The 24,650-nt window shown below is 38.7% G+C and overlaps 2 protein-coding genes across 2 annotated transcripts; one reads left to right on the top strand and one right to left on the bottom strand.

The window, feature by feature from the left end:
• Positions 1 to 2,145: 2,145 nt before the first annotated feature.
• On the bottom strand, positions 2,146 to 7,672 carry LOC114246372 (odorant-binding protein 10). Its single transcript, XM_089734609.1, has 5 exons — positions 7,532 to 7,672; positions 5,992 to 6,168; positions 4,965 to 5,079; positions 2,890 to 2,975; positions 2,146 to 2,296 (listed from the first exon to the last, which is right to left on the bottom strand). Exons 1-5 carry the CDS (start codon positions 7,589 to 7,591, stop codon positions 2,279 to 2,281), a joined length of 456 nt encoding a protein of 151 aa, XP_089590735.1. The 5' UTR covers positions 7,592 to 7,672; the 3' UTR covers positions 2,146 to 2,278.
• A 2,470-nt stretch (positions 7,673 to 10,142) lies between these two features.
• Positions 10,143 to 22,935, top strand: Obp5 (odorant-binding protein 5). Its single transcript, XM_028178845.2, has 8 exons — positions 10,143 to 10,232; positions 10,437 to 10,601; positions 11,820 to 11,937; positions 12,514 to 12,599; positions 20,290 to 20,457; positions 21,443 to 21,560; positions 21,879 to 21,964; positions 22,805 to 22,935. The coding sequence occupies exons 1-8, from the start codon at positions 10,176 to 10,178 to the stop codon at positions 22,820 to 22,822; spliced, it is 816 nt and encodes a 271-aa protein (XP_028034646.2). The 5' UTR covers positions 10,143 to 10,175; the 3' UTR covers positions 22,823 to 22,935.
• The last annotated feature ends 1,715 nt before the right edge of the window (positions 22,936 to 24,650 follow it).

Raw genomic sequence — 24,650 nt, 5'->3', positions numbered from 1 at the left:
CGTGGAAGTCAATCGTGAACATTTGTTGAGTACGTATTTCATTAGAAAAATTGGTACCCGCTTAAGATTCGAACACCGGCGCATCGCTCAACACGAATGCATCGGACGTCTTATCCGTTAGGCCACGACGACTTTTAAAGTTCTAAGATATATCAGTATAGTTACAACGGCTGCCCCCACGGCCCACGCTTCAAACCGAAACGCAATTAAAAGTGACTCTTGCCTTTCGAGTGGCGAACCTTCTAACGCTTACATTCAGTTATTCACAATATCTTTATTTTAATGCACACTTGATTTAAAATATATAAAACTAGCGACCCGCCCTCGCTTCGCTTCGGAAACATTAAAACACACAAAACCAAAAAAAAAAAAAAAAATTTTAAAAAGTAGCCTATGTTCATCAGGGACAATGTCGGCTTCTAATGGAAAAAGAATTTTTCAAATCGGTCCAGTAGTTTCGGAGCATATTCGAAACAAACAAACAAACAAACAAATCTTTCCTCTTTATAATATTATTATTATTATTATTATTAGTATAGATAAACGCTAAATGAAGTTAGAGTTGAATATAAGCTTGTATTGTTGTAATGTATGATCTTTTCGCGGCAGAAATAGTCTGTGTAGACTGTGTAAGGATAGAAATAGCCCTGAAATAAAAATTTATTGCGATATCAATAGCTTACTTTTGGTCGTACCGACTAAAAAAACCTCCTGTCGCTCAACAACCAACGTCCAAACCTAGCTTGAGACAGAACTCATGAAAAGGCAAAGGGGGGAAAGTGAAGTATTTAGTGCGGAGCACATCTCTTCCATCACCCTCCCCCTTGGGACGCCGGACTGGCGGTCGTCGGCGCCACGACCACCAGCCCTCTCGGTCGGCAGGCTATCCGAAGCCGAAGTTAGAGTTAGTATGATTGAAACCTAATCGAATGATTATAGCATTTAAAATATTTTAAATGTGACAAACAAATATGTAGGTAAATTTGCAACGACTAGCCTTTTTTCAGACCGAAACTAGCGGTATACATTCAGTCCCAAGCCGACGGATTCTCACACGAGTAAAACATAGGGATGTTTCCTTGTTTCCTATGTTTATTTTTGGGCATTATTCTGCATACAACAACAAATATCGTTTTTCGTGAAACCAGCCATGAACATGGTTTTGAACAAAGTTGCTTCTTTTTCATTATTATATTAAAGGTGAGTTAATAAATGGAAGTTTTCGAGGAATGTATTTATGGTAGTCAAAAAAAATAATAACTTTGATTCCTTAAATTAATAGTGAGTAGTGCTTGAGACTCAGCGATGTCGCTTGCATCACTGGTTTGGTACAGTGCATGAAGCTACTTTTTTAAGTTTCGTATTCTGTTTCCCATAGACACAGGCGCGAACACAGTTAGATAATTATTAATGTAGACATCAATGAATGTAGTGCGTACATTGTTAATGGACAATGATTGTATTTGGGTCGTTTTCAAATTTGGGGCCAAAAGCGAGTTATTTGATTTAATTCTCATAACCTTAATGTTACCGTTATTATAAGTACAGTAAATTTTGTGTCATGACAACAGGCACGTGGTCCTATAACTATATATTCGAAAACACTGTTAAATTAGAAGTTATACACATTAATGCATTTTTTATATATCAATGGCTATATATTAAAAACGACCCCAAATTCTCATTCGTATCACTGGTTCGAAATTCAAATTCTAACTTGTTTGCTATTTTTTCAGTAATGCGTGTTGAAATTAGGCAATATTATTTTATCAGTATATAATACAATAATAAAGGACAACTATCGGATATTAGAACATTTTGGATCGATATTAAAAGATTTCTAAGCTTTTAAAAAAGTTCCTATTTAAATTGTTATCCGTGTTGGCGTTATTAAATGCATAAAATGAAAAATATAAATGAATATTATATAATATTATCAACAAATGAGTGATCGACTTGATTATGATGAAACATTTTTTATTCGGAACATGCCTAAATACAAAAAAAAAAATTTGAGAAAGTTTAAATTCATGAAATCGTTATTTTTTTGTTCGCAAAATTGAAAACGATCCATATACGTTGGCTAACTAGCGCTATTTAATTTAAAAAATCCACTGTAGCATTCATATAAAGAAGACAAATAAATAATGAATAAAATCTGTTTATTTCTAATTCAACTAATCTATTTTACAAATAACACTTATTACCATACTAGATGCTCTTATTTTGTCGGCTAGTATTGGCCTCATGTGTCATCTTCTTTTTAAGCGATGTCAGGCTATATGTTGAAGCCGAACTAAAATAAAAATAAATGTTATTTCAATCAATGAAATCATCAGAATTCGTATAACAGCGGGGCAATTTTTTTGCATTGCCAAAAATGGGTGGTCAACCTCGCGGCTCTCCTCGTGTTAGGTGGTTATCGGAGTCCACAGACATCAACGACGTGTATGCCACCACCCACCCTGAGACTTGAATTCTAAGTCTCAGTTCTATAGTACAACGGCTGCCCCACACTTCAAACTGGATTTTATTACTATTTTATTTTAGAAATAGGTGGGTTGGTGGCCCGCCCGCACGGGCTCATAAGACGCCGTATTTACCTTTTTTTTTCTACCTATGCTGATAGCATTGAGAGGCTATTTCAGCATTACCCTAACGTGTGTAGGTGAGCTCACGGGGCTTAAGCCGGAGTGTTACTAACACCGACCCTAGCAAGAGCAGTGCTTCGCAGAATCTACCACCGGATCGGAAACGCGACCCACTGAGAAGATCCGGCGAGAAACTCAGTGGGCTGTGTCTATGGGTCAATTCGCTCGTCGAGCCCTTCGTCGCAAGCGACGGGTATTTACCAGTTAAAATAATTAACTAAGGCAGAAGTTTATTTACCTCCGAAGCGTTTGCGGACATACACGTATAAGCTTGCATTGCAAATTCGCAACCTTTTCCCTTGTCATGCACCGTCCGGGAATTAACTACAAACATAATGTGCGAAAAGTGTTACAATATTAAGAGTATATTGAATATATTGAAGACATTACAACAGTTCTTAAAAAACGAATTAGGTGGTAGTGCTCCCTGACTTCTATCTTTATACCTAGTCAGGTCATAAGTATTGTCACACTGTAAAAACTTTTCTTTTAGAATGCTGGCCACAAAAAAGTTTATTGAATTCGAATTTCGAATTGTTCATGAAAATAAAAATGTATACTTTTAGAATTTTACTCATTTTTAAATATGGAGTGGACGCTTAAAGAAGACCGTGTTGCAGTTATTGCGTTGCATCGTTACGGTTACGCGCCAATTCAAATTTTTAACATACTGAAAAATCTGAATATAACCAAAAGATTCGTTTATCGTACCATCAAACGATACAATGAAGACTCTAGTGTAGATGACAGGTCAAGAAGTGGTCGCCCTCGGTCTGTTAGGACTCCAGCAGTGATAAAAGCTGTGAAGGCGCGAATTCAAAGAAATCCCAAACGTAAGCAGAAACTGTTGGCCCTTCAGATGGGGTTAAGCAGAACCACGGTGAAAAGGGTGTTAAATGAAGACTTAGGGCTTCGGGCATATCGAAGAAAAACAGGACATCGTTTGAATGCTCGTCTAATGGACCTGAGACTGAAGAGATGCCGCGCTTTGTTGAAGCGGTACGCGGGAAAAAAATATCGGGAAATTCTTTTTTCGGATGAAAAAATTTTTGCCGTAGAAGAGAGCTACAACAAACGAAATGATAAGGTGTACGCACACAGTAGTGAAGAAGCGAGCAACCGTCATAGAGCGAAGAGCACACAAGACTGGCTGGCGGCGCGGGAAATCGACTTCATCCGGCACGAAGACTGGCCCTCCTCCAGTCCAGATTTGAATCCGTTAGATTACAAGATATGGCAACACTTGGAGGAAAAGGCGTGCTCAAAGCCTCATCCCAATTTGGAGTCACTCAAGACATCCTTGATTAAGGCAGCCGCCGATATTGACATGGACCTCGTTCGTGCTGCGATAGACGACTGGCCGCGCAGATTGAAGGCCTGTATTCAAAATCACGGAGGTCATTTTGAATAAACTTTACTGTCATAAGAATCTATGTTTTGTTAAGTTCATTTTGGTATATGAATGGTTACATAATGAATAAACTTGTTTCAATTATTTTACATTAAACATGTGACAGAATTTATGACCTGACTAGGTATATACATTTCTTCTGTGCATGTGTTTGTCACTGAGCTCCTCCTAAACGGCTGGACCGATTTGAATGTTCTTTTTAGAATGCGTTTGGGTAGCACCTTAGATGGTTTAGATTTACAAATCAGCCCGGCCGATTGCGCTGTAGTCGGTATCTAGGTCATTTATCTTTCCTAGAAATAATTTATATGGCAGAACAACGTTTGCCGGGCCAGCTACTATAATAAAATATAAAAAAACAATAAATAAAAAAACGAAAGCATTTCTGTTGATCTGTCCTTTTTGGGATGAATTGTTGGTAACCCTTTTGGTATGTTCCCTTCGAGTGTAGCTGGATTAACCCCTTAGTCTACTAGCAGTTAGATAGGAAAATAATTTATAAAACTAGTTATGTTTTCCATTGCACGCAATCCAACGTATATATAAAATTAAAAAATATAAACAGATGAACGGTTCCTTGTGATCTGCTTAGCAAACTGTCTTTCACATATGGGTTCTCAATAGAATAAACTTTGTAAAGCAAAAAGTAAGTTGTTTAGACAAGTGAATTGACGTATGACGTATACAATTAACTGAAGTTCGTAGTCATTAACCTAACTTGAGGCTGCCCCACCCTTCTGGTCGGAACACGTTACTGCTCGCGGCAGAAATAGGCATGGTGGTGGTCCGTGGTACCTACCCGTGTGGTATCACAAGTCGCTCTACCACATAAATATGATTTTTCTGTCTTTGTTTCAATGCTTTTCCGTTTCGTATTTATAGGAAATATATGATAACAATACCGTGGGAGCAGGAATGTATATAATCTTGAAGATTTTTGATATCTTTCTCATCGGCGAGTACTTTTTTGGCCAATTCCAGGACGGGTTCCTTACGAATCACTCCCTGGTCATTCATCTGGAAGTGATTAATGTTTGATGTTTAAAAATACCTCAATGAATACTCTGCTTTGTTTTTTTTGGAGCGGTGTTCTTTATCGCGCGGTTCGTTTATGAGTTGAGGAGCCAGACTGAAAAATGTGTAACAATGAAAAGCAGCACCAAAAACCGACATCTTTTTGCAGTGATTTCTGAATGTACTTCCCGATCAGGAAGGAAACTGAAACTTTTTTCTAGCGATTCAGTTTGCCGTCAATTTTGAGTATACTCAAAAATACTTTAAACATATATCTTTAATAAATATGAAAATAGTAATATATTTTTTCACTACGAGTAATATTCCAGAAATTTATTTGAAATACCAACTTTAAAAACATAGCAAAGGGAACTTCGTTCCAAGCCGATGTCCATAGGACACTTCCCTCTTCTTTTTTTTTCTTAAGTTGATGAAAACTTCGAAGTTTCAATACACAAAGAGTCCCAAAAAAAAATCTGTACATATTAGTTTGTATACTTTAACAGCTCTAATAAAAATCTGTCTGTATTTACATTCCTATTAATTTTATACTTGCTGTGGTTGGGTAGGTAAGCTCAGGTCCGGCTATTAAGGGTAGCGGGAGTTACACGAACAGGAACTCGAAACATGACGTCAAAAGTGGGTTGTAAAACGGTGTCAAAGGGGAAGAAATAGGATAGCGCTGTATTGGAAACGCGGCCAAAATTTTTGAAATCAATTTCGTTTCGAACTCATAAAGTTTAGTATATAGTGAATATAGTATAAGATAAAGTATAGTATATAGTAATTCATTATACTTACATCATCAGGTTTGAGCCCCGTGAGCTCACCTACAAAAGTTAGGGTTACGCTGATATAGCCTCTCAAGGCTCTCAGCTTAGGTAGGAAAAAAAAAAAAAATATATATATACTTACAACTCCGGTTTTTTTCATTACACAAGCGATGAAGCACGGCACGTTTTCTCCAGTTGCAGGTTTGTTGGCTTTCAGCTTCTTAATGTCGTCTTCAGTGATGTTGTGATCTTTGAAACATTCGAAGCCTGCTCTGTCAAACTGTTCCCTTATTTTAATCTTTTGTTCATCTGACACAGCCTGTGAATCAAATGCATTTTTTAATGAAATCATAACCTTAATGAAAATGTCCTGAGATTCTCATAGACAGGTTTCAGTTCGAAATGTAGATCAGCTAGAAGGTGCCAAAGAATAAATCTCTCTGACGTTAAGAAAAAAAAGGTGCTACTAAAAATAGCTGCATTTCAAGTTAACGCAAATGATACTACGAAAGCGCTTAATTTACGTTTCACCCCCGATTACTCTCTTTAGACAACCCATACCCTGGGCCAGGAAGGTCAAGTACCTGGGCGTTACCCTGGATGCATCGATGACATTCCGCCCGCATATAAAATCAGTCCGTGACCGTGCCGCGTTTATTCTCGGTAGACTCTACCCCATGATCTGTAAGCAGAGTAAAATGTCTCTTCGGAACAAGGTGACACTTTACAAAACTTGCATAAGGCCCGTCATGACTTACGCGAGTGTGGTGTTCGCTCACGCAGCCCGCACCTACATAGACACCCTCCAATCCCTACAATCCCGCTTTTGCAGGTTAGCTGTCGGGGCTTCGTGGTTCGTGATGAACGTTGACCTACACGACGACCTGGGCCTCGAATCAATCCGGAAATACATGAAGTCAGCGTCGGAACGGTACTTCGATAAGGCTATGCGTCATGATAATCGCCTTATGGTTGCCGTCGCTGACTACTCCCCGAATCCTGATCACGCAGGAGCCAGTCACCGTCGACGCCCTAGACACGTCCTTACGGATCCATCAGATTCAATAGCCTTTGCATTAGACGCCTTCAGCTCTAACACTAGGAGCAGGCTTAGGAACCCCGGTAGCCGTACTTGTCGAACTCGACAAAGAGGTCGACGTGCAACCTAACCCATGCATCAGCTCGCCGGATCTTTTCAGCGGTTCGCGATTCCGATCCGGTAGTAGATTTATTCGCGAAGCAGTTGCTCTTGAGTTGTTAGGTCTCCTTCGGAGGCACTCGGGCAGCTGTTAGCAAATCCCACTCCTTTTGGCTGAGCCTTTGCTCGCCCACCTGTCCTGGTGAAACTGGAAAGGCCTCCGGGCCACCAGTAATCCTTTAATCATAAAAAAAAGGACGCCAACAAGAGACGTGAAGTGTCTCAATTATATTCCATAACGGGTTTTCCACCTTCAAACCGAAACACGTGACCGCTTCGTGGCAGGGTTGTGGTAGCTATCCCCCTGCGTTATAAATACACGTCAGTAATCAATATCAGGATATTTTTTTTGTTGTTTACTAAAATCTACCTAAACTAAAATCGGTGAGGAAGAATCATCCGTCAGGTAAAAAATCAATAATACATAACGTATAAATACCAAGATATAGTGTACGACAGCAAATTGTCAGTCGAGAGAACTTACATTAATTCCATAAGGCGCAACAACTAGAAAACACACGCAAATCACAACAACACGAAACATTTTAGCAGCACTATAGTATTTGTCTACTTAGAACTGTTAACTATGGACTCTATTACGGAATTAACTTATTTTAAAACGTATCTGTATTTATATAAACGACTGCTTGCTTCATTATAGATTTTTTGTGTGTGTTTTCGGAAACAACTTTGAGAATGATATCGTAAATTTGTGCTTATTACGTTCAATTTGGAAACAGGCTAGCTGAAGCGTATATTATGCATTTATATTATGCATAATATACACTATTAAGTGATACATTATGCATCTTGTTAAGTGGAAAATAACGTAATTAGTTGAATGTTATTTTTTGTCGGTATCGCATTTCAATATTTGAAGCGTTCTTGTCGTAATAGATAAAATGTTGATATTTTTAAATTGTCATCGTGGGCAGCCTGATAGCGAGTGGTTAACTCACGCAACGTACAGCGAATGAATGCAATGGTAGTAGAACTACCAGATAATATGTATGAATTCTGGTGCAGTGAAATGGCGAACAAGAAAGGGATCATCTCGCTAATTTCGTTAGAGCACTCCCCGTGGAACATGTAGATATGAGATTCTAACGTTCAGGATAAACTTCCACTAAAAAGGTAAAATACCGTGTAATAGGGATTATAACATGTATGTCCACCTTGATACATGAGGGTAGGCAACCAATTTTTTCCTTTTTTTCGGTCTGGAGCCGATTCTCATATGAGGTGTCTCTGTCTAGTGGACGCGCGAGGTATGTGGGATTTGACGATCTGAAGATGTTGTGAGTAGACTGCGCGCCCAAGGTTGTTTTAGGGTCCTATCCACCAAACGACCCCTTGCAATCTTTCAGCAGACGTCCGATATCCGACCTTGGTCCGAACCCGGTCAGAGTAGAGTAGGTTCCGGCGGTCATCACTACAACCAGATTCACTGCCACCCCTAGGACGCTAACCAACGGGTCGTCGAGGCGATAGTTGACGATTCTCATGTCTTTACGGATACATTAGATCCAATAGCCGTTGCATTAGAAGTATTTAGCTCTAACACTAGGAGAAGGCTCAGGGACTCCGGTAACGGTGCAACCTAACCTAAACATTAGCCCGCTGAGTTTCTCGCCGGATCTTCTCATCGGGCGCGATTCCAATCCGGTAGTAGATTCATTCGCGAAGCAGTTACTATTGAGTTGTTAGGTCTCCTTTGGAGGCGCTCGGGTAGCTGTTAGCAAATCCCACCACTCCTGGCTGATCCCTTGCTCGCCCACCTGTCCTGGTGAAACTGGAAAGAACCCAGGGCCATCAGCAATCCTCCAAACATAAAAAAAAGATTCTACATCGGCCGTCCCAGTATGGCAGTCAGTCAGGTCGCCTGGGACAGTGTCGCTGGTGTCCCTGAATATCCCACTGGACCAGAACTAGAGGAAACACAACCCTGTATGTTTTTACTTGGAACCAGTCATGCGCTCCGGTTCGAAGTGTGGGGTAACCGTTATACTAATTGAGACTCAGACCTCATGCCTCAAGCTGGGTGAAGACGTTCGCGTTCTGATGTTCACGAGCTCCAATAACCACTAGATGAGTCGTGAACTCGTTCACAAGTACGTGTAAAAATAAAAAAGGAAAGTGTTATAGGAACAGATACTAGACATTTTATGAATTTAATTTTGATAAACAGTGCTAAAGCGTAAATCGTAATGACAATTACGATTCTTGTTAGATAAAGTGGCTACAAGTACGCCGAGACCAATACACTAGCAAGTTTGCAATTAATCCTCATCAAATGCACATCTTAGTTTATAATTAAAGTATTACATATATTCCAAACAGTAATTAAAAATATGTTTAAAATTGTTCTTGAGTTATGTTACGGTAATTACATATCTAAGTGATGAACATACTTATCTAGATAATTCCTATTGGTTTTACGATCAGTGAATTTTACATGCATCATAATTCAACCATAAATTTTTGGCCTTTGGACTTCTGAAGCTACTGCTACGTTCACCAACGATAAACTGTTCTGCCTTTACTATCTACTAATACACGGAGAGTTAGTGTCTTACGATCGGGAGAGGCATAGACGTTTTGTGTTTTGACTGCAAAAGCCGCTTATATCTTTTTATTTCTTGCTTAGATGGATGGACGAGCTTACGACCCACCTGGTGTTAAGTGGCTACCGGAGCCCGTAGACATCAACGGATGCCCCCACCCCTCAAACCAAATTTAATTACTGATTCACAGTAGAATAGAAATAGGGCGTTAACATAACAACTTTGCTTTTATATCTTGTTACTTAAGCTAAGCTAAATTAAATAGATTCTTATATTTGATAAAACAGTCATTTTTATTTTTAACGATCTGAACATTTCAGTTAGATTTCATTTATTCTCCTGTGGCTAAATTATTATAAAAAATGAAGATAACAACCGGATTAACCTCGTTGTCTAGTTTAAAATAAATATAACGCAATAATACCTCGGCCAGAACAGCAATTGATTCTTTTGTGAAACATTCATTATAACACATTGTATTCAAAATAAAGTAGGTACTATATAAATAATAAATGACACAGTTTCGCACATTTTCATTCCGGATTTGGTTATTCTTGGTTGAAAATGTACACGAACTTTATTCTGATTTTTTACTTTGGAATTTCAACTTATGATGTTCGGGTAAGCGAAAGTAGGGTTTACTTTGGTAAATTTATTTATTCTATTACTTACACGTAGGTTCCAGATCTTGTGAGACTGGTCATGATCACGTTGATTTATCTAACGGTTAATCATTACTAATCGATTGCTTCTTTAAAAAATATTATTTACATGCATTAGAATATTGTACAGTAATTAGATAAAACACGATATATTTTTTTCAAGGCTTCTTCCCTCGATGATCTGAAAATGGTCTACGAAAATGTAATCAAAGAATGTGTAGGTGACTACCCTATAACTGCTGCTGATTTAAAGTTGATCAAGGCTCGTCAAATTCCAAATGATGACATAAAGTGCGTGTTCGCGTGCGCATACAAGAAAACAGGGATGGTAATGTAATTATTTAACTTTACTTAAAGAGGTTTTGAGTGATAAAGTCCCTTAGTTGTTTGTGTAGCCGTAACCCTATGATTTTAAGTTCATATTTTAACTAAGAAGCGTTCAGTTTCAATGGTTGAACATCTTTAAATTTAACTAAAGTGAGATCACGATCACTAATACTTTTAACCTAATTATTATTATATGGTTTCATTAATGATGTAAGGGTCTGAACTGATTTTTAATACCTAGCTTTTCGTCGATCTTACCCCTGACCCCCTGATGAGTAATTTAGCTTTATGATAAAAATACCTAGACTTTTGAAGTTGTATTAGAATACAGCCTATGTGCTTTCCAAATATGGTGAACATATGGTTATATGGAACATATTGGTTTCGGAGCAGAGAATGACGAACTGTTCATTGACATTATCTAAACATGATTTAAAGACGAGCTGTTATGAAAATCCACAAGGTCATTTCTAATGAGCATCCCAATTACACGGTTTCCGTTCGTACAATGTTACCTCCGTAATAACATTTGTTTACCGGAAATGAAGTTTTTTTGGGGATTACATGATATGGTGAAACCAGGTTTGTATGCAGTGCTCGATACAATAATATTACTGAGACATAATGACATCCATATAGTTTATTTCCTTGTTTTGGTACTTCAGTTGGGTAGAATAGCTTACAGTTTTATTTTTTATTGTTTTTTATTGCTTAGATTCGTGAACGAGATAAATTTGAGGTTACTGTAGGTCAAAGATCGCAACGTGATAGCCGCTATGAGTCAAACAGTTCTTTTTAAGGAAAGAAAACTATTTTTACCTATGCTAATAGCCTTGAGAGGCTATTTCAGCTTTAACCTAGCGTGTAGGTGAGCTCTCGGAGCTCAAATCGTGTGTGTTGCTAATACTGGCCCTAGCAAGAGCAGTGTTTCGCAAAATCTATCACCGCATTGGAAACGCGACCCACTGAGAAGATTCGGCGAGAAACTCAGTGGGCTGTATCTATGGGTTCATTTACTCGTCGACCAATGGGTTTGGCGAGGACGGTGACCGAAAAAAAACTAGTCAACTAAGCAACAACTAAATTCGTAACACATATTAATGGAATAAATAGATCTATAGTTTTGAAGACTGTTAATGTTAATTGTTTGAAAGTTTGTTAATTCGAATAATTGTATTGCAACTGTGATTGAAATTAACGAAGTATGTACGTTATAAAGATGACCGAGGAAGGAATGTTATCAGTGGAAGGTATAAAAGATATGAGCCAAAAATATTTATCCGATAATCCAGAGCAATTGAGAAAAAGCAAAGAATTTGCGGAAGCATGCAGCAGTGGTGCGTAGAAATTTAAGTTTTAATCAATTTATAAATTTTAATATAACAAGGTTTTCCTTACAGAACGTCACATTGAGTTTGTAAGCAGTTTTTTATACCTATATCGATTCCTGACTTTCAACTTGAATTTAGGTTATGAATTCAATGATTTCACTGTTCGATGGGGAAGCATTATTTCATTAAAACTTCAGCCTCATGTCGCAGGATGGTGGCAATCGATTTATCACCTAACACCAGAAATGCTATGTGATCGTTAAACGTTATATGCAACAAAGAGAGCGAACTAAGAAAAATACGGACTTATTTTTAACATTTTTACTGGTGGTAGGACCTCATGTGAGTCCGCACGAGTAGGTACCACCACCCCGCCTATTTCTGCCGTGAAGCAGTAATGCATTTCGGCGTGAAGGGTGGGGTAGCCGTTGTAACTATACTGAGACCATAGAACTTATATCTCAAGGTGGGTGGCGCATTTACGTTGTAAATGTCCATGGGCTCCAGTAACCACTTAACATCAGGTGGGCTGTGAGCTCGTGGTCAAATCTAAGCAATAAATAAATTTATTTATTTTTACAGTTAACGATCAACAAGTTTCAGACGGAACTAAAGGATGTGAGAGGGCGGCGTTGATTTTCAAATGTAGCACGGAGAAGATTACAAATGTAAAGTTTTTTGAAAGACTTTTTACCTACTTACCTATTGATATAAAAAGTTATATCGACTCGACGTAGTTAAGATCAAGGAAACAAGATTACACTATTATCAGATCCATCTTTATTATTGACCGTCTTGTTGGTGGAGTTATTTTCACTATTCTATAATGCTATCTGGGTTCAATTTTTGGTTTGATTTTGTGAGAGGGCTATGCTTGGAGTTTCCCAGCGAGATCTGATCAGGATAGAGAAGATTCGCAGTAAAACCATGCTTACCAACATAGCCCAAAGGATTTCGACATTAAAATGGCAATGGGCAGAGCGTATACTTTACAACGAGGCAAAAGGCTTAATCAATATAAGATTGTTAGTGATTAGGAGATTTGACAATGATTAGGTAATGACGGCAATGCGGACCCCACGGCGCACCGTAGCCGCCGATGCGTCGTCCCATCCTCCTGGTGTCGGTGTAGTGTCGACTCCCTCAGGTCGCCCCCATCACCGGGAGGAGACCCCCGGCGTAAGACACACCAACGCATTCGTCGCGCTGGTTATCCGTTTAGTTCGTGCGAAGCTTACTTATCAAGTTTTTTTTTTCCTTAAGCAAAATCATTCCAAAAATAAATAGAATAAAGAGAAATATACAAATCTTTTTTTTTTTTACAGTTTGGCTTTGAACTTTAAGCAAATCGAGTGAAGCAATTTTAGACAATTTGTCATCCGTAAACGTTGAATATATGAAATATTTATGAAGCACATTAAAATTAAATATATTATTATGTATATCATTTGCATAATTTAAGATTGTGTTAACTAAATTCACAGTTTGTAAAACTTATACATTTGTCATTAAAAGTTAATAAAGAGATAAATAAAATGTTTTTGTTTGGTTTTTTATAACTAAAAAATATTCCAGTATTAATTAATTTATATTGAAATAGTATTTTAAGCCAACGAATTATTTTGGAGTTAAATTTTCATGCAATGATGACGAAAATAAAAATTATTATGAATCCAGGAAACAAAAACCCTTCTTGTTTTAGGGTCAGTGCATGACCGTCACTCTAGCGCGCTGGCACCAGGAGGACGGGACGGCGCGTCGGCGGCTGCGGACTGCGATGCGGTCCGCATTTTCGTCGTCGCTGTCGTCGCCGAACATACTGTTGAAGAGCAACCCGGTCGGCGGTGTATCGCGTTCCGACCCGGCAGGCTGGTTCTGGCCCAGCGGGGTATCCCGGAACACCAGCGGCACCGCCCGGGCGGCCTGGTAGGGCCGCCGTACCGCGGAGACTGACGTCGTTGGTCGTCCACTATCGCCTCGACGACCCGTCGGTCGGGCGTCCTCGGGGTGGCGCCGCGTGTCTGGTTGTAGTGTTGACCGCGGGAACCCCCCTACTCTGAACGGGTTCTGACTCCGGACGGAGATCGGACGTCGGGTGTAAGAGTGCAGGGGAGTCGTTTAGTGGGTGGGCCCTAAAATCCTTGGGCCCGCGATCTGCTCTCAACACCTGCAGATCGTTGAGTCTCACATACCCCGCGCGCCCCCTAGGCGCGGGGACCTCGTAGGAGGTTCGGCACCCGGCCCGAAAAAAAAAAAAAAAAAAGACTTCCGTATAGGCGTTATGTGTAGTGGGCGGGGTTAGTTAGGGTTAGTTGTTAGGATCGCACCGACTAAAAACCTTGTTGCTTAGCAACGACCGGATTTCGGATGCGATATTCAACTGAGACACAGGTCCCGTCGCATTAAAGGGGACCGCATTTCTCCTGGTCACGTTAACCGGGACGTAACGCCGGACCGTCAGTCAACTGTGTCACGGCCTTGGTCTAGAATCTAGATGTATAGAAGCCTCAAAGGCATTTTGTATTGTCTCCTGGGTATTTAATTTTTTGCGTGCCAAAAACTTGTCCAAACTTTGGAAAAAATAGAAGTTTGTCAGCGCAACGTCTGGTGAGTACGATGGATGACGCAAAACTTCCAACCTAGCTCTTGTAACTTATATATCGTCTGTTGTGCCGTATGAAGTCGAGCGTTGTCGTGTAAGAGCAGCGAGGACGAGCGACTAACAAAGGCAGGCCGGAGATTCGTGAGCTTCTCCATGATTGTGTCCAGTTCCTCATAGTACACATCCGTAGTATTGTTTCTGCCGTTTGGTAAGAAGCTGTGATGCATTATACCGGCACCACCAAAGACTGACTATGACACTTTTAAAGGTATGCTTACGTTTGGGGCATTTATAGGGCTGGACCAGGGTCTAACTAGCATGATGACCGCTTGAACCGATGACCGATGACCGATGAAAAATAATCCATTCTTCATTACAAATGACAATGTGGTTCAAATTCCCTGCGTTGCTTTGTCCGTTAAGTAATCAATGCAAGGCACTTTTTTCCGTGCACGTGGCTAAACCTCATAGGAGGTGTCCGCATCTAGGGTGCACGCGGGATTTGTGGGACTTGAGGGTCTGCAGATGTTGGGAGCATACTGCAAGCCCAAGAATGTTTTAGGGCTCTACCCACGAAACGACTTCCCTTGCACTCTCTGACCCGACGTCCGATCTTCGCCTGAAGTCAGAACCTGGGCAGAGTAAGGGGTTCTCGTTGTCAACCCTAAAATCAGACTCACGGAGCCACCATTTGGAATCCCAACCGAGGAGTCTTCGGGGTACTACGACCCGTCCGTTGACCGTGCGATGCCGCTGGTGTTATGGGATACCCTGCTAGGTCAGAACCACCCTGCCGAATCGGAACGCGATACACCACCAATCGGGCTATTCTTCCACAGTACGTCTGGCAATGACAGCGGCGACTGTAATGCGGTTCGCACTACGCACTGCTGCCGCCGATATTACTGCGAACTTAGTTGCAGATTGAGTATCGTCAGCCTCCACTATCACCTTTAATTCATCATTATTGACTTTAGTTTTCAGGCGAGCATGGAGTTCATTTTTTAGATTAAATTTTCCGGAAGCATTTATACCATTAACGTTGTGCGGCATTGGTACCGCGACGGATCTCGTCTTCCATAAAAGTCGTATTTTTATTGTATCCATATTGATAAAAAAGATACAAATATTTTCAAAATAATAAAAAACACTAATCAACAAACAAATGACTTAAATTTGAAACTAGAAGTCCATATTTTTAAAATAAAATTAATTTGAATTTAGAATCGTCAGCCATTCATAAATTACGTTACTACCTAGTGGCTCTACTTCAAAGTGTTGACCTATTATTATAAATCTGAAAGTGTGCTTGTTTGTTTGTTTGTCCTTTTTTCAGGCTGAAACGAAGCAACGGATGGACATGAGTCGTCTATTATCAAAGGTGGCAATCTGTGCATTTGAACAAAAAAATGTTATTGATATGTCAATACATGATTTGAATATAATCGTCTCCTTCAAAGAATACGGTTCAAAACCTGCATTAAATAAAGGTTAATACTTAACCTGTTATTTATCTAAGATGTCGTTCAGAAGAGTTTTGTGACTGCCAATGGAATACAAAGTCAATAATTAGTTTTTCTGATTTACCAATAATTGTCCAAAAGTCACATTGCCGGCTTTGATAATAGTCGACTCACATGATGTTTTTAAAGTGGTAAAATATTACCGCTTTAAAAATTGTAATAGTGTTGTGTAAGTGTAAAATTGTAATAAATTAGTGGTAAAATGTTACCACTTTAATTAAAGTATTAAAACTTAAAATATTACCACTCTCACACTTATTAGGTGAGGAGAGTGGTAATATGGTGTAAGTGTAAGTATGGTGACGTAGATTACTTTTTATCCTGAAAAAACATCTTATTCCCACAGGAAAGAACTGTCACACTTTTCATGGATCACGCGGGCGTAGCCACAAGTAACAGTTAGTAAGATATAAGCCAACGACTTCGTAATATTTACGAACGTAAACAATAATGTTTTTAAGCTATTGCATAGCTTTTGTCACGGGTTTGAGTGCGGCGACCGAATCAAGAAATTCCGTAACGAAAATAAAACCTAACTCCCCCCACTCCGCCTACCATGTAGCTCGCGCTCAACACATTCACACGTTGCGCTTGTGTAGTGTTTGTGAATAAGCGCGCGGCGTGACGTCGCACTGCATGCGCATCATGAAAAGTCTGCCTATCTCTCTCTCGCACGGTCTAGCTTATGAGTCTGAACGGGATAGTTAATGTTTTGCTTTTGTTAATCTTTATCAATATTCTTCCTATTCGTACACTCTTGACAGAGTGGTCATGGTCATGCATCAGTCGGATCCTGCGATACCGCTCTCGCGATGCGACGCCATCTGGCACGATGTTTCGCAGAGTGAGAGCAATCATTTATGTTGGAGTGATTCACAGATTTTATGAGGTCGGTCCATCGTGTTGGAGATTGTCCGCGAGATCTTTTACCCTCGAGTTTTCCTTGCACCACCAACCGTTCAATGGAGTCCTCATTACGAGTGATGTGCCCGAAGAACTTGAGGATTCGTATTTGGACGATAGTCTCTCCTTGATGTTGAGCTCTTTCAAGATCGAAATGTTGGTACGGTGCGCGGTCCACGGAATTCTGAGGAGACGTCACCAACACCACATTTCCAGTGCGTCAATCTTACGACGATCTTGCATCCTCAGCGTCCACGTCTCAGCCCCATACAGAAAGATTAAAGACCAGGCATCTCATTAACCGAATTTTTGTGTTTTTGGTTATTCTGCGGTTTCTCCAAATCTTTGTTAGCTTCTCAACTGAGAATCTTGTCCCTGCGCAGCGTCTTCGGATCTCATCTTCGCAGCCTCCAGCGTTGGTGATAGTGGAGCCTAGATATACATAGCTATTAACTTTTTTTTATTGCTTAGATGGGTGGATGAGCTCACAGCCCACCTGGTATTAAGTGGTTACTGGAGCCCATGGACATCTACGACGTAAATGCGCCACGCACCTTGAGTATAGGTTCTAAGATCTCAGTATAGTTACAACGGCTGCCCCACCCTTCAAACCGAAACGCATTACTGTTTCACGGCAGAAATAGGCAGGGCGGTGGTACCTACCCGCGCGGACTCACAAGAGGTCCTACCACCAGTAAAAGACTAACTAACTAACCAGTAACAGAAAAAGTAACTACCTCGCATCCCGCTATATGTTAGACTATGTTGTCAATATAGCATGGTCTTATTTCATTATTGTTTTAATATTAAATTATTATCGTCTAATTATAATTGCATAAGTTGATAAAAAATGCTATGCAATAGCTTTACCGAGGCAGTCCCCGAGTGCCATTAGTTTTTTTATTGATAATTATTATAGAATCTAGAAGCTATTATCCACCGCATTCACTGTCAGTTAGCTACGTGCAGAGCATTTTTAAACATTAGTAAAATAAAAATTTGAATAGTTTGTTTTTTGTTTTAATGTTTTGTTTTCGAGAATCCACCACACGACACCCTGCATTATTGTTTCCATTAAATCATGAATGGTATCGGGTCAGTTAAATCAAATACATTTACTTTTCATATTTAGGCATTGAAATAGTCAATTTTATCAGTTTTAATGTAGGAAATTACTGTTTCCGATGTTATCTGAATAAAGTAAAATTTGTATAAATAGTAGCATTATTATGATATTTGCAAGCAGTGGTTGTACGAGCGTTTCTAAATTATGCGGTGTCTGATTTTTTTGCTGGCAATATGCGGTGGTTCTTATGTAAGTTTTATAACAATTTAAATAGTTTTATAAACGAATAAAATACGACATTTTCTTGTTATGGTAATTGAAAGTCTACATTTTAGTGTTAATAATAGTAAAATGCTAATCATAGAACCAAACGAAGTTGAGTTAAATGAAACACCAAAAGAAGAAACAGAAAAGTTCTTATAGTACGTTGCAATTTATATACGGAGACAAAACCTAAAGAGGGTTGACTTCAGACAGGTGGCCGGTAGCAAAATTCATGCTTAATCTCTATGCAGCATGACATGGAAATGAAGTCGTCGTGGCCTAAAGGATAAGACGTCCGGTGTATTCGTACCTAGCGATGCACCGGTTTTCGAATCCCGCCGGCGAGTATCAATTTTTCTAATGAAATACGTACTTGATAAATGTTCACGATTGACTTCCACGCTGACCGAATAACATCGTGTAACAAAAATCAAACCCACAAAATTAAAATTTGCGCAATTACTGGTGGTAGGACCTCTTGAGTCCGCACGGGTAGATATCACTGCCCAGGCTATTTCTGCCATGAAGCAGTAATGCGTTTCGGTTTGAAGGGTGGAGCAGCCGTTGTCTATGGGCTCCAGTAACTACTTAACACCAGGTGGACTGTGAGCTCGTCCACCCATCTAAGCAATAAAAAAATTATAACAACATGCTGCGCCGATCCCCCACATACTGTGGGAATACCATAATCTTATTTTTACCATCGCACCGCCCGCTACCAGAGTAGAATTCATCAATATAACCTGTAGCCACTGCTTTAATCCATAGTGCGTTTCTAGAGATCTTTTTTGACACGTACCATCCGAATTTGGAATGTGTTCCCCTCATAGACCTATATTGTAGGGACACGACATATTGTTCTATACGTACAATTGCTTATATAAATAGCACCCATTTTGAAGGCACACACATAAACATATATCTATCTCGTTCTTACTCAGCAATTTAACTCGCAGAAAAACAATATAACAGTATTTCAGTGCGTACATAAAATGAAACATGAAGATACGTAAATGTCTAATGAGGCCGAAAATCCGCCATGTTGAGCTCATCAAATGTCATTGTCACGTCAGTTCGGCCGTCTGTTTTGGGTTGTACATTATTTATTGACTTTGATATCGATTTAATATGATTGCTTATATAAAATTTCATATTTTATCATGCTTAAAACATACAAAAATAATAATTAAAACGTATTTTATAGGATCTCAAGAAAGTCGATGCCCCAAAACTATTATCTATATATATTTAAATTCATTATGGAGCCCTCATCCGAAAAATCGGACACCATTTTTCGGTCGGAATCTATTGATCATGACACTAATCATAAATACCTCTTTAAAATATGTCATCAAAACATATTTAGACATTCTGTTTAGATATTTCGGGAAAAAGGCTACCGACAAAATCTCTTCGGAACTATTTAAATAAAATAGTTTTATTCCGCAGTGAGTAAAACACTATTGTAAATTCGTTAAACGCTTAAGAATTAAGTGATTTTAGAGAGGAAGTCACAAGGAATGACGTTTGTAATTAATGAATAAATGTTCTGTAGGTGCTTTTTTTTTTTCACGCGTTCCCTAGATAAGTTTAAAATTTGAATCCCTCTCAAGTGAGAGTGATTCAAATGGTGTGGCGCACCTTCCTTGAGGTGCGCTGCGGTAGTGTGTTACGGACTTTAGAGTCAGCAAACAATTAAAATCGATTGTAATAGTCTAAGAAAAACGCGTACTCAAAATACGAAAACATTTAGCATGCTAGAAATGGGCAGATGGCACTGTACTACGCCATATCTTTATGTTTTGCGACAAACGACAACTTTATAAAATCAGTGTAGCAACTTTTAAAAATCATCTAATCATCAATCATCATAGCCTCTTAAGGCTAACAGCTTACGTAGGAAAAAAAAAAAGAAAATACTGGTGGACACTACCCATTCACAGCTAATAAAATCCAAGAATACAGATCTTAAAATTTTCTTTACTGTTTTTAAACCACAGGCCGTAACAGAGGAAGAGCTAAAAATTGAATTCACGAAACTAGTTATGAAATGTACAAAAGACCATCCCGTTGATATGTCGGAGTTAATGCAACTGCAACAGTTGATCGCACCGAAGAAGACCGAATCTAAATGCCTTCTGGCTTGTGCTTATAAACTAAACGGAGTCGTAAGTGTTCTTTCTATTTATCGATAACTTTATGATCATGGCGTTTGTAACAGCACCGATATATCGGGAATTCGTGAAATGTGAGGATCGTGGTATGAATCCGTTAATAATCATGTAGGTATTTAATATTTAAAACAATTGGTAATCATTTTATGTAATTGTATGTTTATGACGATATGTTTTAACGATATTCTGATAAGAAATGGTTCCAAATTGCCATTTAAATAATGAAGGTTTGTCAAAGTTTTTTCTACGGCTACTTATAATCAGGTGGTATACTCGTTTGCCAACAATGGAAATAAAAGAAAAACCATAAAAAGAATTAATCCTGTGTTACCCACAATATTGACCTTATCTATACTAATATTATAAAGAGGAAAGATTTGTTTGTTTGTTTGTTTCGAATAGGCTCCGAAACTACTGGACCGATTTGAAAAATTCTTTTTCCATTAGAAGCCGACATTGTCCCTGATGAACATAGGCTACTTTTATTTTTATTTATTTTTTGGTTTCATGTGTGTTTTAATGTTTCCGAAGCGAAGCGAGGGCGGGTCGCTAGTATTAAAATAAATAGATGAATATCGTCGGTATTGCTCTTAATGCTTTCGGGAGAGCTATTCAAATATACAATATTCTGTTAGTTGAAAATATTTTACTACTAACCCATGTTAACGGTAATAGAATTTATTTATCCGTCCAACGTTTTGTAAAGAAAGACTGACAGAGTAGCTTTTGGTCATAGTGCTCATAGACTCAGGGTAAGTTCTTTCTAAGTTGAGAAAATATTACAAAACACGCACGTATTTAATTTGGTTCTAAATTTCCTTATTATTTTATCTATTGATTTTCTTGTAAAAGTAGAGAGAACTTATAGCCATATTGTACATTAATTTTTTTTTTAGAAACAAAACAATCTGTTTTGAACAACCGATCCTCAAGAATCATACGTAAAACAAATGTGTTTTTAATCACTTTTAAATTACAGATGACCAGTCAAGGCTTATACAATTTGGAACACGCGTATAAAATTGCGGAAATGTCCAAGAACGGAGACGAGAAACGTCTTGAAAATGGGAAAAAAGTCGCAGATATTTGCGTAAAAGGTAAAGAATGTTATTAAATAATCAGGCCTTGTCATGCCGACTAATTAGGTTGCTATGAAGTCTTCGGTTCTCGCTTAAAGAGTGGGACAGCAGATATTTACGAAATAATTAAAACGTATGGCACACATTTTTATATTCCAAAATCACTTATCTTTTGTGAGTCTTATATAATTATTTTAAACTATACCGAAGTAAAATGGAAATTATAATTGTGATAATAAAATTCAGTCAACTACAGACTAAAGACTGTGAAATTCAGATCAGCCATATTTGTATATTGTATGGAACATAACATTATGAGTGTTTTACTATTTCCAGTTAATGATGTGGAAGTTAGCGATGGCCAGAAAGGTTGTGAGAGAGCTGCATTGATCTTCAAATGCACACTCGAAAATGCACCTAAGGTATTCAAATTTGTATCTTCTGAATATAATTGTCAATAACATATCGTGAGGTGAAAGGCTATCATCTATTTTAAGCGATTTTTAAGTCGCCGTAGCCTAAAGGATAAAATGTCCGATGTATTTGTGTCGAGCGATGCAACGGCACTAATGAAATACGTACCTAAGAGATGTTCACGATTGACTTCAACGGTGAAGGAATAACATCGTGTAATAAAAATCAAACCCGCAAAATTATAACTTGCATAATTACTGGTGGTAGAACCTCTTGTGAGTCCGCACGCGTAAGAACCACCACCCTGCCTATTTCTGCTGTGAAGCAGTAATGCGTTTCGGTCTGAAGGGTGGGGCAGCCGCTGTAACTATACTTGAGACCTTAGAACTTATATCTCAAGGTAGGCGGCGCATTTACGTCGTAGATGTCTATGGGTTCCAGTAACCACTTAACACCAGGTGGGCTGTGAGCTTGTCCACCCTATAAGCAATAAAAATAAAAATAAAAGAATATGAAGTTCCAACATATTATATTTGATCATTTATTCGAAATGTATTCCAAAATGGTAGAGAGATAAAAAATTCGTGATCTTAATTTTCAAGGAAAACAACTCTTGAAACCAGTTTTTCGTGGTATTCAAGTGAAATGACCAAGACACCAAATTAAGATCTAGATAAGTAATCTTTAATTTTGGCTCAATGTCAGGTATACGCTAAGATCATTTTATTTATTCACACATTACATAAATTAATCTTTTTTTCTTTAATGCCAAAGTCAAGTTTTCTTAAAATAATTTTTTATATTTTTTCGGCAATAACTGTGCGTTTTAATGTGTTTACTTTTTTCAGTTTGGCTTCAAAGTTTGATTCCATTTGAAAATAACAAGAAATATTTAAGGGCTCCACATGTGCAACATTCATTCCTTTTAATTCGATGTTTTGTATAATATGAATTATAAATAAAACTTGCCACGAATTCACAATTTTTTCTTATTGTCGTTGAAGCCTTGAAACAAATAAGTAAATTGTAATGCTTAAAAGCTTGCCAAACTTGCTTAAGGATAAAGAAGACAGGTTAACCTGGTCTTAAAGTTAAGATATTTGGCTTATCAAAATATGTATCTAGCAAGAGGTAGTCCTTTCGATCGATTCCTCCGAAGTCGATCTCTTCATACAGTAAAACATAACACGGCTTATCTCAGATTAGTGACTAACGTCCAGCAAGCAGAAATCTTTCCCGATCTCTTTTGTGCCTGTTACTCATTTCCCAGTACCTAAGATAGAAACCGATGTATTACCATTACGTATCCTCCCGATTCATTATCGGTGCTTTTAGGTACCACACGAACCGGTCACCGTCCTCGTCGAACCCGTCGCTTGCGACGAAGGGCTCGAGGAGTAAATTAACCCACAGATACAGCCCACTGAGTTTCTCGCCGGATCTTCTCAGTGAATCGCGTTTCCGATTCGGTGGTAGATTCTGCGAAGCACGGCTTATGCTAGGGTTCGTGTTAGCAACGTCGTCAGATTTGAGCCCCTTAAGCTCACTTACTAGTTAAGGTTACGCTGATATGGTCTCTCTAGACCCTTGCACAGCCCGGTCACTCATGCTCGGCTCCGCGGGCGAGGACTGCTCTCCCTCCGCGCCTCCGGTTCCTTATATACACTCTAGGGGTAGAGCAGACAAGACCATGTGGAAAGTGGGGTGCTCTGATTCGGTTTTGGATATTTATGCAATTTTATTACTAAAACACGAGCAGTTTTACTATTGTTTTAATTAATCTTATTTAAAAAGATTTAATTAGAGACAGATAAAAATACGCTATAAAATAATGCGTCATTTCATGTTCCGTTCCACAGTGTAAACGAAACTTAGTTAAATTTTGTGTAAAAAAGTCAATACAATTACTTAATACAGCAACAATTACTGTGCACCTTAATAACAACAACTACCTATGTGAATATATTTTTTTTTATTTTTTTTTTATTGCTTAGATGGATGGACGAGCTCACAGCCCACCTGGTGTTAAGTGGTTACTGGAGCCCATAGACATCTACAACGTAAATGCGCCACCCACCTCGAGATATAAGTTCTAAGGTCTCAGTTTAGTTACAACGGCTACCCCACCCTTCGAACGCATTACTGCTTCACGGCGGAATTAGGCGCGATGGTGGTACCTACCCGTGCGGACTCACAAGAGGTCCTACCACCAGTGATTACGCAAATTACAATTTTGCGGGTTTGGTTTTTATTACACGATAGCGACCCGCCCTCGCTTCGCTTCGGAAACATTAAAACACACATGAAACCAAAAAAATATATAAAAAAAAATAAAAAAAAGTAGCCTATGTTCATCAGGGACAATATCGGCTTCTAATGGAAAAAGATTTTTTCAAATCGGTCCAGTAGTTTCGGAGCCTATTCGAAACAAACAAACAAACAAATCTTTCCTCTTTATAATATTAGTATAGATGTTATTCCTTCAACGTGGAAGTCAATCGTGAACATTAAATTTGTTGAGTACGTATTTCATTAGAAAAATTGGTACCCGCCTGCGGGATTCGAACACCGGTGCATCGCTTCATACGAATGCACCGAACGTCTTATCCTTTAGGCCACGACGACTTCATAGTAATAAAATATATTTCTGTAAAAACATGACATAAAATTTAATAAAATACACGTTTACCGTGA

Source organism: Bombyx mandarina, chromosome 18 (genome assembly GCF_030267445.1).
Source record: "Bombyx mandarina strain Sakado chromosome 18, ASM3026744v2".
In the NCBI taxonomy this organism is placed as follows: Eukaryota; Metazoa; Arthropoda; class Insecta; order Lepidoptera; family Bombycidae; genus Bombyx; species Bombyx mandarina.
The sequence above is the reverse complement of the archived record's forward strand: the minus strand, read 5'-3'. Positions and strand labels throughout refer to the sequence as shown.